The 17,181-nt window shown below is 35.4% G+C and overlaps 1 protein-coding gene and 2 non-coding genes across 5 annotated transcripts in view; 1 reads left to right on the top strand and 2 right to left on the bottom strand.

The window, feature by feature from the left end:
- LOC138806215 (ankyrin repeat domain-containing protein 26-like) overlaps positions 1–17,181 on the top strand; it is a 100,246-nt gene that overhangs the window by 1,791 nt on the left and 81,274 nt on the right. For all 3 annotated transcript variants that reach the window (XM_069991746.1, XM_069991747.1, XM_069991745.1), the window contains exons 2-5: positions 4,852–4,966; positions 5,123–5,296; positions 9,967–10,073; positions 11,756–11,820. In XM_069991746.1, the coding sequence (XP_069847847.1) occupies positions 4,852–4,966; positions 5,123–5,296; positions 9,967–10,073; positions 11,756–11,820 (461 nt within the window). The remainder of the gene's footprint in view (positions 1–4,851; positions 4,967–5,122; positions 5,297–9,966; positions 10,074–11,755; positions 11,821–17,181) is intronic.
- LOC138806393 (small nucleolar RNA SNORA40) lies at positions 9,603–9,731 on the bottom strand. The gene has a single exon (XR_011365840.1). It is a non-coding gene; the product is annotated as a small nucleolar RNA SNORA40 (small nucleolar RNA).
- Positions 12,570–12,676, bottom strand: LOC138806389 (U6 spliceosomal RNA). Its single transcript, XR_011365836.1, has one exon. It is a non-coding gene; the product is annotated as a U6 spliceosomal RNA (small nuclear RNA).

The raw sequence follows: 17,181 nt of genomic DNA, 5'->3' as shown, positions 1-17,181 counted from the left end.
GGGGAGGGGTGCAGCCTGTCTGAGTATATATAGGCTGCGTGCTCTGAGGCCGGGGGAGAGGTTAGGGAGAAGTTAAGGGGAAAAGTTAGTCCAGAGGGAGGAGAACGGGAGTCCGGAGGAGAAGAGAGTAGGGGAAAAACCATGAGTCCTGAGAGATGAAGGGAGAGTGACAAGGAGAGTGATAGGAGTGGAGGGAGAGAGCAGGAGGGGGAAAGCCTGCTGGAGCAGAGCAGGGCAGGCCTGTGGAGGGCAGGGCAGGCCTCGAGAGGCCATTTGGGACTTCCTCCAGAGGTCATCTGGGGCTTCCTGCAGAGGTCATTTGGGACTTCCTCCAGAGGTCATCTGGGGCCTCCTGCAGAGGTCATTTGGGACTTCTCGAGGAAGCCATTTGGGACCTCCCTCTAGAGAGGCCCGTGCAGAGGCGCCTCCCGGAGCAGAGCAGGCAGGCCTGTGGAGAGTGGAGAGGCTTGCAGAGGAGGAGGAAGGGAAGAAAGGGAAAAGCCTTCCCCTACGGAGGTGTGGAGCTTTGGGGGTCAGAGGTTTAGAGGTTCGCAGACCGACTAACAAAAGGGGGGGCTCGGGGCTGCCTGTTGGAGGCTTGGAGGTTTGGTGGTTGAGGCTGCTCTTGGTTCTGGATATCTAGCCCAGGACAAGGTAGTCTCAGGACCCCTTTCTGGTGTAAATAGTGTAAATGAACTTCTTTGGTCCACCTTTGTCCTGCTTTCCGGAAGTCATAAATAGACCAGTTCATCCATTCAAACCCAACACAAAATTATAAAAGTAGATGACCATAGCTCACAATACCTACATTTTAGGCATATTATATACACAGGAGACTAGGGAGTTTATATGGTACTGAAGAGGATGAGAAGGCTAAGGGTAAGTTATTTTAGTAGGGAATAGTACTTAGATATTTTGATTAGGGAAGGTAGGCTTTTGTATGGAAAGACAAGGAATGACAAGCAAAATAGTATAAACGAAATCTGTGCAAACAGGCAGCGAAGATAGAAGTCATAGAGCAAAGAGAAGATGTGTGGAGTAGAATGGACTACTGGTAAGAAAAGAGTGAACAAAAGAAAAGAAAACTAGTCTTCTGCTTAGTAGAATCTATGGGCTGTCTTGTCTCAGTTATGTTCTTTGCACCAGAGGTCCAGCAGCACCTGCCACCAGCATCGCTTCTAAGGATCTTGCACCCAGCCCCCCCCCCAAGGCTACATAGTTTAATATCAAATAAATGTGTTCAAAGAACAAAGCTTTTTTCTTTGCTTTTTAAAAATTTTATTGCTAAGGTGATGTAGAGAGGGGTTACAGTTACATAAGGTAGTGAGTACATTTTTTTTGTAGAACCAAGCCCTTTTAAAGATAAGCTAAACAGCTGGACACCTGTGGCTCAAGCCTGTAATCCTAGCTGCAAAGGAGGCTGAGATCTGAGTATCATCATTCAAAGACAGCCTGGGCAGGAAAATCTGTAAGATTCTTATCTTCAGAAAGACAACTCATGTATTCCATGTAGCAGGAGAATATGGGCAGTAAACTCCTGGTTTCATTTCTCAGTTCAGGTAAAGAGACTGCCTTGATAATGTTAGTAAGTCTCTCTAGATGTCTTTTCTCTTTTGTGATATAATGGGCCACTTTCTGTGTTCCCTGTTAGGCATACAGGTGTATAAGGAATAGAGAAAGACAATTCAGCTGATATAGAAATTTGGTGTTGAAAAAAAAACTAAAAATAAATAAATAAAAATTAAAAAAAAAAGAAATTTGGTGTTGTAGCCTTATAATTTTTCTTTCCCCATTCCAGTTCCTTCTGTCTATAGCAGTTGGAATGTGATCTACTCCTCCAAAACTCTCCTTTCTTTGTCTTGGGTCACTGTTTCAAATGCGAGATTTTCCCCAAAATCAGTATTTTTCCAAGGTCCAGCTAGATGATGTGCTGAAATCGAGCTGTTTCAGTGGTGATTCAGCTATGTGTATCTCACCAGAAAGAGTAGGGAAGAGAAAAGGACAAAATAAAAAGAACATCTAAACCTAAAAGTAAAAGGCTCTACAAGAGCAAAAGAGAAAACATTTTTAAAAATACAGTAAACAGCAATGGACTTTCCTGGCTCCACAAGAATGTGTTTTGTTGTTTGCATCTTTCTTTTAGTGGGTTTGAGATTTACTCAGTTTGATTTCGTTTGAGCTAACTCTGTCTCCTTTTGCTTCTACTTGAACTTAACTTTTTCTTAAACTTCGTATCTGCCTTTACTTGACCTAGACAAAGGAACATAGTTGACAGCAGGTCACCATTTACATTCTTTTGGCTTTTTCATTCTTAAAAGTCTCATGTTTCTCTACCCAATTAAGCAAGGTAAAAGATTTAAAATAGAAGGAATAAGACTCAAATTCACTTAAATCTTCTCTCTCTCTCCTGTCAAAGAAATGCATTTCTGAAAGTATAAAATTGTAAAATCTATTAACTTCTAAATTGCTCATTTCTGAACATTCTAGAAAGATAGATAGATAGATAGAGATAGATAGATAGATAGATAGATAGATAGATAGAACCAAAGTTTCTCACTTGAAGTTTGAGTTTCCTTTGGTTTGATGGTTCTTAAAAATTGAAGCAAAAATTACAGTTGTTTCAATTTTTTGTGTTAGTCACCCTCTTAAGCCTTTGTATTTTTTTGTGTGTGTGTTGGTACTGAGGCTTGAAGTGAGGGCCTCAGTGAGCGTAAGCTCAAGACTAGCATTCTACTACTTGAGCCACAGCTCCATTTCCAACTGTTTGGGGAGTTTATGGAGATAAGAGACACACACTTTGTTGCCCAGGCTAGCTTCAAACTCTTATTCCCAGATGTTAGTCTTCTGACTAGTTAGGAATTATAGATATGAGCCATTGCCACCTAGCTTTAGTGTTTTTAAGAAATTTTATTTAAATACTAGTGACATGACTAGAAGTGCAATGAACCTATTGAAAATAACATTTTGTTTGATGTGAGGCTACATGGATTATGGGAAGAACAACTTGCATTACTTGTATTAAGAATTCCTTATGAATGCTATTAATTATAGCTAAAATTCATCATGAATTATGCATGTAATTAACCTCAAAGTTGTTAAATTGTGAGAACACAAAGCACCTATAAGCCAGGAATAGTTGTGCATGTCTGTAAATCTCAGCTGCAGTAAAAGGACCAGGGTACTGACACCATGGACTAAATAGCTGAAACTACAGAGATAAAGCAAAACAGTCAGGCATTGGTGGCTCATGCCTGTAATCCTAGCTACTCTGGAGGCTAAGATCTGAGGATCCTGGTTCAAAGCCAGCCCAAGAAAGGAAAGTCTATGAGACCCTTATCTCCAATTAGCCACCAGAAAATTGGTAGTGGCACTGTGGCTCAAAGTGGTAGAGTACTAGCCTTGAGACAAAAAGCTCTGGGATAATGCCAGGCCCTGAGTTCAAGTCCTATGACTGATAAAAAAAAAAGACATATTAGACTCATTAAAAAATAGTCCTTAAATGTACTTATTACCTTACTCATGGTGCAAAATGTTTATAATTGTATCATTTTCTATACTTGATATCATTAATATATTTAACAAGTGCTGGTGGGAACTGGTGGCTCACTCTTGTAATCCTAGTTACTCAGGAGACTGAGATCTCAGGATCACAGTTTAAAGCCAGTCCAGGCAGCAAAATCCCTGTGAAACTTTTATCTTCACGTAACCACTCAAAAAATAGAAGTGAAGCTGTGGCTCAGAGTGGTAGAGTGCTAGCCTTGAGCAAAAGAGTTCAGAGACAGTGTCCAGGCCTCGAGTTCAAGCCCTAAAACTGACAAAAAAAATAAACATATATATATATATATATATATATATATATATACACAAAAACACACATATTTAGCAAGTATTGAATTGCATACACACATACAAGCATACCTATTTAACAAGTATTTAGTTGCTTTATGGTAGAAACTACTGTAAATACATTGCATAGATTTGCATAGATTTTTCCCAGAAGTATCATTTAGTCTTTTTGATATAACTATTTTAATATACTTTTTATAGATGAAGAAGCAGAATTATTAAGAAATAGCTGGTAAGTATTGGAATCCACGTTGAGTTAAATATAAAAGTCAAGTAATTTTTGATCATGGTGCTTGAACTCAGGGCCTGGGCCTTGTCCCTGAGCACTTTTGCTCAAAACTAGTGCTCTACCACATTTGAGCTGAGCTCTACTTGAAGCATTTTTAGTAATTAATTGGAGATAAGAGTCTCACAGAGTTTCCCTCCCAGGCTGCTTTCCAACCACTCTCTTCTAATCTCAGCTTTCTGAGTAGCTAGGGATTATAGGTGTCAGCTACCTGTGCCTGGCTTGTGTGGGGCTTGAACTCAGGGCTTATTCACCATCCTTGAGCTCTTTTGCTCAAAGTTAGTGCTCTACCACTTTGAGCCACAGCTCCCTTTCTGGTTTTTTGGTGATTAGTTGGAGATAAGTGTATCACAGACTTTCCTTCATCAGGCTATTTTCAACCGAGATTCTCAGATCTCAGCCTCCTGAGTAGCTAAGATTATAGGCATGAGTCACCAGTGCTCAGCTCAAGCACTTTTTATTCAGACCAGGCTACTCTTGGTAAAGGATGTAATGAAATATTTATGTGGTGGAGTATTTATCTTTCCTATGGGAAGACACATGCTTTATCTTTAGCACTTCTAAACAAACAACTACCACCAAAACCTCCAGTTTTGAATAGGTTGTTTTTTCTTCTGAAGGAAATTAATTACAGGCTATTTAATGTTTATTATTTTATAGTAATTGTTCATTTTCATACAGTACTCGGTATTGTCCTAAAAACACTCTTATCTTCATAGGACTGCTCTACATTATGCCTGTGCATATGGCCATCCAGAAGTGGCAAAGCTCCTCATAGAGTGGGAGTGTGAGATTGATGCATGCGACAGTGACAATTGCACACCTCTCATTAAGGTATATAGCAGTGAATGATTCTAACATCAGCCAGATTGGTTTAAATGAGAAGGAAATGAATTTAACTCAGTTAAATATGTTTGATTGCTGAAATGTGTGAAATGTTTGTCTGAAATCACTTATATCTACCAGCTATCTTTTGATGTATTATCACAGGCCTCACAGTATCAGTGTGAGCAGTGTGTGGAGATTCTTCTAGAGCACGGTGCCAATCCTAATGCTATGGATGAGAAGGGCTATACTGCTCTGCATTATAGTGTGCATACTGAAAACACTGCAATTGCTGCCAAATTGATGAAACACAATGCCAGCCTTACAGCAAGAACCAAGGTATAAATGGCCTAACTTTATTTCCAAGATACGTGAAGTATATATATTTTAATAGTGATATGTCAGTCCATTTCCCACATGGAAAAGCTCAAACTTCTCTGAATGGTTGGCATTAGCTTAATTACCAAAGACTTTGCTTTAAATATTGAGAGTTTCAAGCAATTGCATAGAGTACAATTTTCTTCTATTTCATGGATAGAAACCATTTCAAAAAGCACTAAGTTTTTTTAAAGTAATCTTTTTTTCTAAATGTATTTTCTAAATGATTTTTAATTAGTGGAAAATAAGCACAGAAAATAAAATCTGCTTTGGAAATGGATTTAACATTCCAATAAAACAGTTGCTCTGCAGATCAATCATGTTGTCAGCAAGTCATAATGAAGTCTCACAGACTTCATTCAGTTCAGACCCCTGAACTGAATATGGACCAGGAACAACAGAAAAAGGAATATAATCACAAACATGTGGGATAATTGTAAAAATTTGAAAACAAATTCAAAAGGCAACAGCTTTTAATTTTTTAATGTCTTATCTTTTTAGAATACTAATTTTAGATTTGGATAAGTTATTAAGTTACAAACATGCTTAGGATCATTTTTAGATGGACTCAGGAAACGAGACCAGTAACTAAATGATGAAAAGCAGGAGATGACATAATTCACCTGTATATTATTCTGTACTGTTAGAAGAGCTATTTTCATGAGTCTGAACTCTACTCTCTAATATTTAATCTCTTCCTAAGAGAAGAGAAATATTTGGAAGTTGCTTGTTGAACTGTCTGCTGCCTGCTCTTCTCCTACCAGAAAATTACCATAGTACTTTCACGAAGTCACTCTCTTTTCTTCTTTGGGTAAAGTTCCCAAATGACCAAAAGAATTGTTATGGATAAGAAATGACATCTACATGTTGCTTGTCTACCTTTCAGTTTCTCCACTAGGTTGCCCATCAGAATCGTACATAGAAGTATTTTGAAAATTTTCAAGTCTCAGTTTCCTTTGGTTGTTTAACTCCGCAAATATAGTAAGACCTGGACATCAATAGATAAAAATGTTTCCATGAGAGTTTGATTCAACTCATATAAGAATCATTGTTAAAACAAATGTGTAAATTCTTTGTTCTCATACACTTTAATACGTCTCTAGAAAAGCCATAGTTTGATTAGATACTACTTTCATCCAATATCTCCTTTTCAATAGTGTTACCTACCTTTTACCTGTCTTTCTCAACCTCAGTGCTAAGGACCTATCTGTAGGCTATATCTATTGGCTAACAGAAGTATACTATTTTTTCCCAGCTATTTGTCATTTAGTATGATTAAGAAGGACTTTAGAACTTGCACTGTTGGTAAGTCTTTATTTTATTTTATTTTTGTGCTGGTCCTGGGGCTTGAACTCCAGTCCCGGGCACTCTACTTGAGTTTGTTTTTCCCCCTCAAGTCTAGTGGCTCTACAATTTGAAGCACAGCTCTACTTCCAGCATTTTTGATGATTAATTGGAGATAACTGTCTCAGGGACAAGCTTCTCAGGCTGGCTTCAAAACGCAATGCTCAGATATCAGCCTCCTGGGTAGCTAATATTACAGCAGCACCTGTGAGCCAGGAGCACCTGACTGGTTATTTATTTATTTATTTATTTATTTATTTATTTATTTATTTATTTATTTATTTATTTTCCAGTCCTGGGGCTTGAACTCAGAGCCTGAGCATGGTTCCTGAGCTTTTTTTGCTCAAAGCTAGCACTTTACCACTTGAGCCACTGCACCACTTCCGGCTTTTTCTGTTTATGTGGTACTGTGGAATCAAACCCAGAACTTCATGCATGCTAGGCAAGCACTCTACCACTAAGCCACCTTCCCAGCCCCTGGTCATCTTTTAATACATTGAATCTGACAGCTGAAGGATCTCATGTCTCTTTATTGCTATTCTCTCTCATCAGATGAACAAATGTAAGTTACAAGCTTGTTTTTCTTTAAGAAAATGGTAGCAAGTCATGAGCCTTTTTTCATGAAGGAATTGTTTAGCTAACTTCAATGTCTTTGTAACATTCAGAGAGCCCTGACATCATCAGATACCATTATTTTTGGTGATACAGGAGTTTGAATTCAAGACGTTATGCTTGCTGGAAGATGCTGTATTACTTGAGCCATGCTTCTACTCATTTTGTTCTGATTTTTTAGACAGAGTCTCTCTTTATATCCAGGACTGTAATCCTCCTACTTTATGCTTCCTATTATTGTTAAGATTATAGAGGCATGTCACCATATTTAGTTTTTAGCTATTGAAATCTTGTGATGGGCTGGGAAGGTAGCTCTGTGGTAGAGTGCTTGTCTTGCATTCATGAGGCCCTGGGTTCGATTCTTCAGCACCACATAAGCAGAAAAAGCCAGAAGTGGGCCTGTGTCTCAAGTGGTAGAGAGCTAGCCTTGAGCTGGGGAACAGGGGACAGTGCCCAGGCCCAGAGTTCCGGCCCCATCACTGACCAAAAAAAAAGAAATCTTGTATAATTTTTTCTGGGCTAGCCTGGAACAGTGATCTTCCTGATTTCAGCTTGCAACACAGCAGAAATGACATGTGCCACTGTATATAGCTATAGATTAAGATGGAGTCTTTATGCCAAACTTTATGCCACGACTTCTATTATCTTTAATTTTCTAATGTCAGTTTTCTGAGTGTTTCACTATATCCTGGCAGCCTGGCAACTTTAAATCCTGAAAACTATTCAGTTAGTAAGAAGTGTGATAGAAATCATTTCAGTAATTTACCTCCAAGCCTCCTATGGCATCTAATTATTTTAACAGTCTGGTTAATTAAATACATGTTATATAAGTTAATATATCTTTGGGAAATTATTGAACAAGATATTTTATATCTCTTATATTATGCATTGTGCCCTAATATTTTGGTAAAATATGATATTAATGATAGAAAAGATTCCACATACAAATACTTGTTTTGTATAGAACTGTTTGGAGACAGCATGGAAATAACAACAAAAAGTTTAAATATAGCCCATATATAAGACTTACAGTTTGCTTCCAGAAATGAAATCCACATTTAAATTTATGGTGATTCTTGCAGAAACTTGAATGTTAAGCGGCTGTTCGACAATTGCATTCATTTTCTATGAGTTCTTATGGTATGGAGACACCAGAGGTTTACAAGGCCCATGCTTTTGTATTTCTTCTGTTACCCATTTTCTTCCAATACCTTAAAGTAAACAATACCTTTTAATACATATAAGATAATAATATAAATTATCTATTATTCCCTAAGAGGTTTAGAAGAAACATATTCTCATTAGAATATCTATAAGCCTTATAATATTATTCATGGTTATAATTGTGTTATACCTTAGCAATGCCAGTGAGTTAGTGTCTAAATGAAAGGTCATATAAATCATTATTAGAAATTTTATTGATGAAGCACCATGTCTTCTTTTCTGATATATATTTTACATGCTTAATAAGTTAGGTAGTAACTAAATTGGAACTAGAATAAAACTTAGAATTTTCAGTATGAAGTACTAATAATGATAATATTATCATTATAAGTGAAAACATTTACTGAGTTTTATAACAGCTATAATAACAATCTTTTACAGTAATAAGAAATCAAATTATTTGAATTTCATATCTTTTAATATGAGCCCACGTACTTAGTGATCCATTGGTAGCAGAAGCAAGTACAATTGGAATGTTAGAATGTGATAAATAAATAAATAAATAAATAAATAAATAAATAAATAAATAAATGACAACCACATAGGTTTCTTCCATGACTGGTGAAATCTTCATGTCATTGGATAACTCTCAACACTGTGTTGATGAAACCTCTTTTCTCAAATGTAAATGGTTGTCACCTAAATTATTTTCAATTAGAAATTAACAAAGTTACTGAGATTTCATTATTACTGGCTGTATAATGCAAAGTTTTGTAGTATTTCTGAAACAGCACCACAGAATCCTTCTACAGTTCATGATACTTCAGGGAAAGAATACTTTTTTCTCACTATAGACAGAAATCTTTCTTTCCAGGAAATATTATATTAGTTAAATTTGTATATGTTAGACCTTGGATCAATAGTGATAATATATACACACTTGCATTGGGAAAGAATACCTGTTGACATGGGAGTTATCAATAGACTCCACAAATACCATTATAAATTCTGTGATAAAAGTAGAGATTTTTTAAGGAAACAATATTTAAATGAAATGGGTGGAGATTTTTAGCTTTTACATCAACTTTATTCTCAGATCCAATCTGTGGGAGTTAACAAACCCCACATTGCCAACTATTGTAGGAATCACATTCCTTCTTATATGTACCAAATCTCATACTCAGCAATGAGTTCTGGGGTGCAAAAGAGGATTTATTTCTTTCACTTGTCTGTAAGTCTTTGCTACAAGTTAAACAAAGACTTACACACAAGTGCTACTGAAATGGGTTTTGGAGAGGACTGGTGTGGCAAATGAGCGTGGGGGTGGAGGAGTTGTGGGATTTCAAATGGATGGGTTAGCACCTGTGAAAATGCAGAGCAAGCATGACTTGAGAAGCCAGACAGATTCCCGTGAGTTGTCTAAATTATATGTATGTGGTTCTAATATGATTTTCAGGTCAATGGAAAAAAAATACATGTTTTTGTGAGTCATATATTTCCCACCCACACAGGCCGGCTTTACACCACTTTCACTTGCTGTAAATGAAAATAAAGAGGCGATGGCAAAATTGCTTGGAAATGGGGAAGAAAATATGTATGCAACAGGTTTCATCAATAGGTATAGTTATTTATGTTTTTTAAAGTATATTATTTTTGACACCTGAATGATATTCTGGATTGGTGGCAATTACCCAAGTTGGAATTACTACATTGACATTTCTATCATCATTAACTAATCTTATAGGAATATAATGAAGTATTAGCCTAAATGATCAGTTAGGTAGCAAAGCAATTATTCAGATTAATCAACACAAACAACATTATACATTAGAATTTCTACTTCCTTTTAATAATGACTGGACTTAATTATTTGTATTCACATTATGCTAGCCATATTGTCTTGTATTACTTAAAGGAGTTTCATAATAATATTATGTTCTTAATGAAGCATGGATTTTTAGTTTAGTTTTTTTGATAGACAATGAAAGGTTTAATAATTATATAAATTTTCACCTTTGTTTCTTCTGTTGTCTTTAAAATTACTTCTTTATAAATTATTTTCTTTATATTTTGGAAGTAGTGGTTTTAACTCAGGGCCTCATGCTTGCTAGATCGCCACTCCAACACTTGAGCTACATTTCCATCCTTTATTCTTTAGTTAGTTTTCAAGTAGAATTTTGCCCTTTTTCCCTAGCTGGTCTGTACTTCAATTCTCCATACCCAGAATTTTTATTGCAGTGGGATCTTAAAAACTTTTTACCTTGGCTAGCCTCAAACCTTGATGTTCCTGATTGCTGTCTCCTGAGTAACTGTGGCTTTAGATATGCACTTGGCCCCAATAGTTGGCTTTAGAGTTCATTTTGTCTGTCAGCATATACATTGGGAAACAATCAGCCTCAGTTCAATAAATCTTTTCTTTAATGGAGATTAATCATAGGTGTGTGATGAAGGGAAGGATTTAGATTTGCACCAGGCCCATTATACCCTGTGTAGCAGAATTTTATAGATTGTATGAATGTTATCTTTCCTCAGGTGGATGCCAGCTTTCAATTATTCAGCTGAGTCATGAATTATTCTCAGTAAGGCTGCTTCGTTGTCTCAAAATATTTTCAAATTCTGCCTCAAAAAGGAGCCATTTAACAGAATTTTTGAAAAGTAAAGTAGAAATTTTAGATTTCAGGAGAGAAACTGTTAAACCCCTATATCTCAAACAAAGGTTTGTCTTCCAGGAACCATTGAATCAATGATCTGGTACTTACAGAGAGGTCTTGAAATGTAACTGATTTTCACACCTTGGTGTGGTTAATTCAAAAGCGTAGGACATTTTCATTAATTAATTGGACAACATATTAATTAAAACATTTACAAATCATTAAATAGCTTATTTGCTTTGGATTGCAAGACATAAAGAATAGAACAAAAAGTAACTAAAATAATAAATCAGATATAAAATCTTAAATTTTAGAGGACTTTTAGCCTAAAAGAAATTACTATCCAGTAACAAAAAGCTATGTATTATACAGCTAGAACTTCTCTAGAGTCCTAATTTAAGAGACTTTCTAGTATTTTCTCCTAATCTAGTTAGTTTACTGAGCTGAATCCCTCTATTAATAACCATTTCCCTATTATTTCTTCTTCAATTACAAATTTAATAAAAGTTTTTAGAGTCCACAATTTTGAAGTACATGGGAAAAAAATCTGGAATTAGGTCTGAATATTCTTTAGAATGAGTATCTTTGGTACACAATTTTAATATCAATTTAAAATAGTAATTTTATTTCTAAATTTAAATATTCACAGCAATAAGGAAAGGCTAAAAGAATATGAGGAGAAGACACTTCAAACTGCCTCATGTAGGAGTCAAGGTAAGATTTCTGATAATTTTAGCTAGTCCTCCCTTAGATTTAAAAAAAAAAACAGTAAGAATAAAAAGTTTGATTCCAAGTGAATAAAGAAATGAAATATAAATTGCATTAGTATAATTTTAAATTTATCTCCTAATGGGCTAGAATTTCAGTATTACTTAAGAATTTACTAATAAGAAATTTATAATTTGATTTGCATTTCTTTTATGGCCAGAGAAGTTGAGCATTTCTTCATGTGTCTATTGGCCATTCTTTTTTGTGTGTGTATATATTTATTGTAAAGGTGATTAACAGCCTGTGGGTTACAATTACAAAAAAAAGGTAGTAAGTACATTATTTGTCGAACATTGTTAGCCCTTCATTTGTTGTTATCCCACTATGCCTTCTCTCCCCCACCTCCTATACTCCTCCCCACCCCACTCCACCCGAAGTTGAAAAATTCGATTCCAATATACTGTCCTGTGGGTATTGTTGTTGCAATGGGTCATTTTTATTTCCTCTTCAGAGAAGTCTCTGTTTATATCTTTTTTTTTTTTTAATTGTATTTTATTTTATTTGGGAACATACTGTACAGAGGGGCTACAATTACATGGGCAGGATAATGCATACTTTTCTTACCAAGCATTGCAGCCTCCTCCTTTGTTTACCCTTCACTTCCCTTCCCCGCCTCCCCCCTCCCCCCACCCAATTTTACCCCCCTCCCCCCACCCAATTATACCCCCCTCCCCCCCCCCACAGACATTGTAAAGAAAAATATGGAACGCTTCACGAATTTGCGTGTCATCCTTGCGCAGGGGCCATGCTAATCTTCTCTGTATCGTTCCAATTTTAGTATATGTGTTGCCGAAGCGAACACTCTGTTTATATCTTTAGCCCACTTATTAATGGCATGGTTGTTTCTTTGAGGATATGTTTTGTGGGAATTTAGTTTTTTTGAGTTCTAAGTATATTTTAGATATGAGACCCTTGTCTGTTGTATGGCTAGTGAAGATCTCCCGATTTGTGGGCTTTCTATTGGCATTGCTTGCTATGTCCCTTGCCATGCAGAAGCTCTGAAGTTTCATGCAATCCCATTTATCCAACCTTTCTTTGATTTGTTGTGTTTCTGGGTCTTTATTAAGAAAATTTTGGCCTGTGCAAAGAAGCCCTAGAGTTTCTCCTATGATACTCACAAGTCACTATGTTGGAACTGACCTTTACAACTTAGAGGGGATGGGAGGGGAAGAAGGAAGAGAGATAGTAGAAGAAAAACAAAGGAGCAGGTAACAATGCTTGATAGGAAATGTACTCATCACCTTACTCATGTAACTAACCCCTCTGTACAGGATCTTTACAATAAAATAATTTTTTAAGAACTATCACTTTAATCCACCTTCTTTTGGTGTTTACTTTTTGCATTATATAAATATATATATATATATGTATATATATATATATATATATATATATATATTCTAAACATTTGTTACTTTTCCCAAGATTAGTTCCTTGTCTCAAGACCGTTTTCTGTTCTGGAGTATGACCTTTCATTTGGTAATGATTTCCTTTGCTATGGAGAGTTTTAAATTGAATGTAATCTCATCTGTCAATTCTTGCTATTATTTTTGTAACCTTTGGAGATATATTTAGAATGGCACATCTATGCCTATATCTTGAAGTATGTTCCATCGGGTTTTTTTATAGTCTTTTCAAAGTTTCAGGTCATATGTTCAAGTCTTTCTTCTATTTTGAATTGAATTTTGTACAAAGTGCAAATTAAAGATCTAGGCTTGTACATGTGAATCTTCAATTTTCCAAGCACTCACTTGAAGTGAATATTTTTATTCCTAGCATGTTTTTGCTAATTTTGTTGAGAATCAACATTTTCTGAAAACAAACCAATGCAGCTACATGGCTTTATTTCTGGGCCATCTGTTGGACCCCATGGTTCTCTGTGCCTGGCTTCTATCAGGCTGTGTTTGGTACTATGTCTCTGTAGAATAGTGTGAAATCTTGAATTGTGGTACCTTCAGCATTGTTACTTTTGCTCAAAATTGCTTTGTCTTTTGGGACCATTTTATTATTTTATATAAATTTATATTATTTTATATAAATTTATGTTATTTCAATTTCAGTGAAAAATATAGTTGGAATTTCATTGGGCACTGCATTGAATCTGTAGTTCACTTTGATAATATTCCAATTAACCATGAAGATGAGAGAGCTTTTCATATCCCTTCTTCATTTTCTCTCTTCAGTACTTTATATTTTTCATTATAAAAGTCTAATAGGTTTATTCTTTGGCATCTTCTTTTAGGGTTTTTTGAATAATACTGTTTTCCTTTTTTCCTTCTCAGTATGTATGTAATTTGCACATAGAAAAACTACTGCCTTTTTTTTTTTTTGGTCGGTATGGGACTTGAACTCTAGGCCTGGGTGCTATCTCTCAGCTCTTCAGCTCAAGGCTAGCACTCTACCACTTGAGACACAGACACAGTGCCACTTCCGGTTTTCTGGTGGTTAATTGGAGGTAAGAGTCTCATAGATGTTCCTGCCTAGTCTGGCTTTAAACTGTGATCCTCAGATCTCAGCCTCCTGAGTAGCTAGGATTACATGTGTGAGCCACCAATGCCTGGCCTGAAGTTTTAAATTTAATTTTATTGTAACATAATGTACAGAGGGGCTACAGTTACATACATAAGGTAGTGAGTACATTTCTTATTGAACATTGTTACCTCCTCCCTCCTTTTTCTCCCAACTACTGATTTTTATGTTGATTTAATATATTGCTAGTTTACTGTGTTTATCTGTTATAAAAGAGTGTATTGCTGAGGTCTTCTGGTCTTTTAAATTAGGTCTTACAATCTACAAATAAAATAATTTAAAATCTTCCTTTCCTCTTTCTATCCTTTTATTTTTCTTGTATTATTCTCTGGTAAGAATTTAAGCACTGTATTGAGTGAGAGGGAGAGAGTAGACCCTTGCCTTATTCCTACATGTAGAATAAATTCTTCTTCTTTACCCTGTTCAGTGTAATGCTAAGTAATTCTGCCGTAGATAGCCATTATTATGTTGATATTATGACTGATCCTTGAGTTCCAGTTTCTTCAGAACTTCTATTGTCATGAAAGAAGGTTGAATTGTATTAAAGTCTTTTTCCTGCATTGAGATACATATTTGATTTTTGTCTTTGATTCTATTTTTGTACAGTGTTATGTTTATTGTTTTGAACATGTTGGGTCATACTTTCATCCCTCGGGTAAATCCAACTTAATTTTGCTATAAGATCTTTATGATATATTTTTAAATTCAGTTTACAAATTGTGCGAATAGGATTTTTTACATCTATGTTTAGCTGAGAAATAGGGTATAACTTTATATTTTTCAAGTATCCTTATCTACTTTTCAGTTTCTGGGTAATCCTTGCTTTATAAAATTAGTTAAGAAATGTACTATTCCTTCCTACCTTATGGACAAGTTTGTGAAGCAGTTGTGCCACTTCTTTAAATATGGCAGTGACACTATCTCACTTGAGCTTTTCTTTGTTAGGAGATGCTTTGTTATTGTTTAGTCTAATTATTGGCTTTATGTTCTTTGTCAAATATTTTTAGGTCATATGTGTTTGGAACTTTATTTTTTATCTAGATTATTTAATTTTGTGGAATATAAGTTTTCAAAATATCAGCTATTATTCTCTGGATTTCAGTGACAACTATTATAATATCTCCTTTATACCTCAAGTTTTATTTCTTTTGTTTACTCTCTCACTCTCTCCCCCCCCCTTTTTTAGGGTTTGTCAACCTTTTTTCCATTTTAAAGAACCCTTTGTTTCATTGTTTCTGTATCATTTTTAGTCTCTATTTCACTAATTTGTGTCCTAATTATGCTTTCTTAATGCCTATTAATTTTCATTTTGTCTTATTGTTTGTTGAAATAAATACATTATCACATTATTTATTTGAAATATGTGGTGTTTTTCTTTTTAGTGCCGGTCCTGGAGCTTGAACTCAGGTCCTGGGTGCTGACTTGAGCTATTGTGCTCAAGTTTAATGCTCAACCACTTGAATCAAAGCTCCATTTTGAGCTTTTTAAGTAACTAATAGGATAAGAGTCTCACAGGCTTTCCTGCCCTGTCTGGCTTCAAATCACAATGGTCAGATTTCAGCCCTCTGAGTAGTTAGGATTACAGGTATGAGCCACTAGTGCTACATGCTATTGATGTTTTAATATAGACAATCATAGCTATCAACTTTCTTCTTTCAATATACTTTTTGTATATGAATGGACCTCATGTTATGTGGGAATTATTTGATTCTATAAATTTTAATTTTTTCTCTTACATTTTCAGTGTCTCCCTCATCAATGAAATGTTATTCAGTTGTCATGAATTTGTATAAATTCAATTTTATGTTGCTTCCTATTTATTTCTAATTTTATTCAATCACCTATTTAGATAATGAAACTTATTATGACGATTTTGGAGAGTCTCATTATCTGCTGGGAAAATATATATTCAACAGTGTTTGAAAGGACAGTGTTCTATAGATGTCTGTTTGTGTCTATGGTGCAGTTTAATTTTGAAGGTTCTTTGTTGATTTTCACTTTTTGGCAATGTTGGTAGTTGAATTCAGGGACCACAGACCTGCACTTTCAGCTGTATTTTTCACTAGTTATTTTTAGGGTCCAGTCTTTTCCTGCTCTGGCATTTGCTTGCATTGATTCATCTACTGTAGAGTGGGATCAAATTTTCACTGGGATCAAGGTACTCAATACTGTTTCCAGCTGTCCTTTCCAAAGAGGAGTTTTGGTGGATTTTTTGTTTGCCAGAGTTGGCCTGGCATGGAAACCCTCCCAATCTTAGCCTTTCTTGTAGCTTAAGATGCCTATCTTCATACCCAGGTATGAGTCCAAATGGTGTCTTGCAAAGTTTTATGCCTGAGCTTGTTTTGAACCGTAAGTTTCGTATTCTTAACATGTAAGTAACTAGAATTCCAGACATGATCCACCGACACCTGCATCTTTATTGATTTTGATTGTGTAGATGGTCTACCTATTGAAGCAAATAGAATCTTTTAGTTAACTACTATTATTATATGTGGACGTACCTGGTCTCTTTTGTCCTGCTCAAAATTGAGTACAGCAATATTTTGTATATGTGAATATGTAAATATATGTACTATATAATTAAATATTAGCAATTGATATATATTTTTCCAATGCACTATTAGTGTGTAGCAGTATTATTGATCCTGCCTAACAAATCTTCAAGTCTCTTTTTTAAATATAAATATAGCTACTCCACCTTGCTTTATTATTTTGTTTACTTAGATTATTTTACATATTTTCACTTTGAATGTTTGCTATGTTTTTAGTTGGCTCTAA

The sequence above is a fragment of the Dipodomys merriami genome, unplaced genomic scaffold (genome assembly GCF_024711535.1).
Source record: "Dipodomys merriami isolate MVZ:Mamm:240054 unplaced genomic scaffold, mDipMer1.0.p SCAF_4, whole genome shotgun sequence".
Lineage (NCBI taxonomy): Eukaryota > Metazoa > Chordata > Mammalia > Rodentia > Heteromyidae > Dipodomys > Dipodomys merriami.
This window is presented reverse-complemented; position numbering and strand designations above follow the sequence as displayed.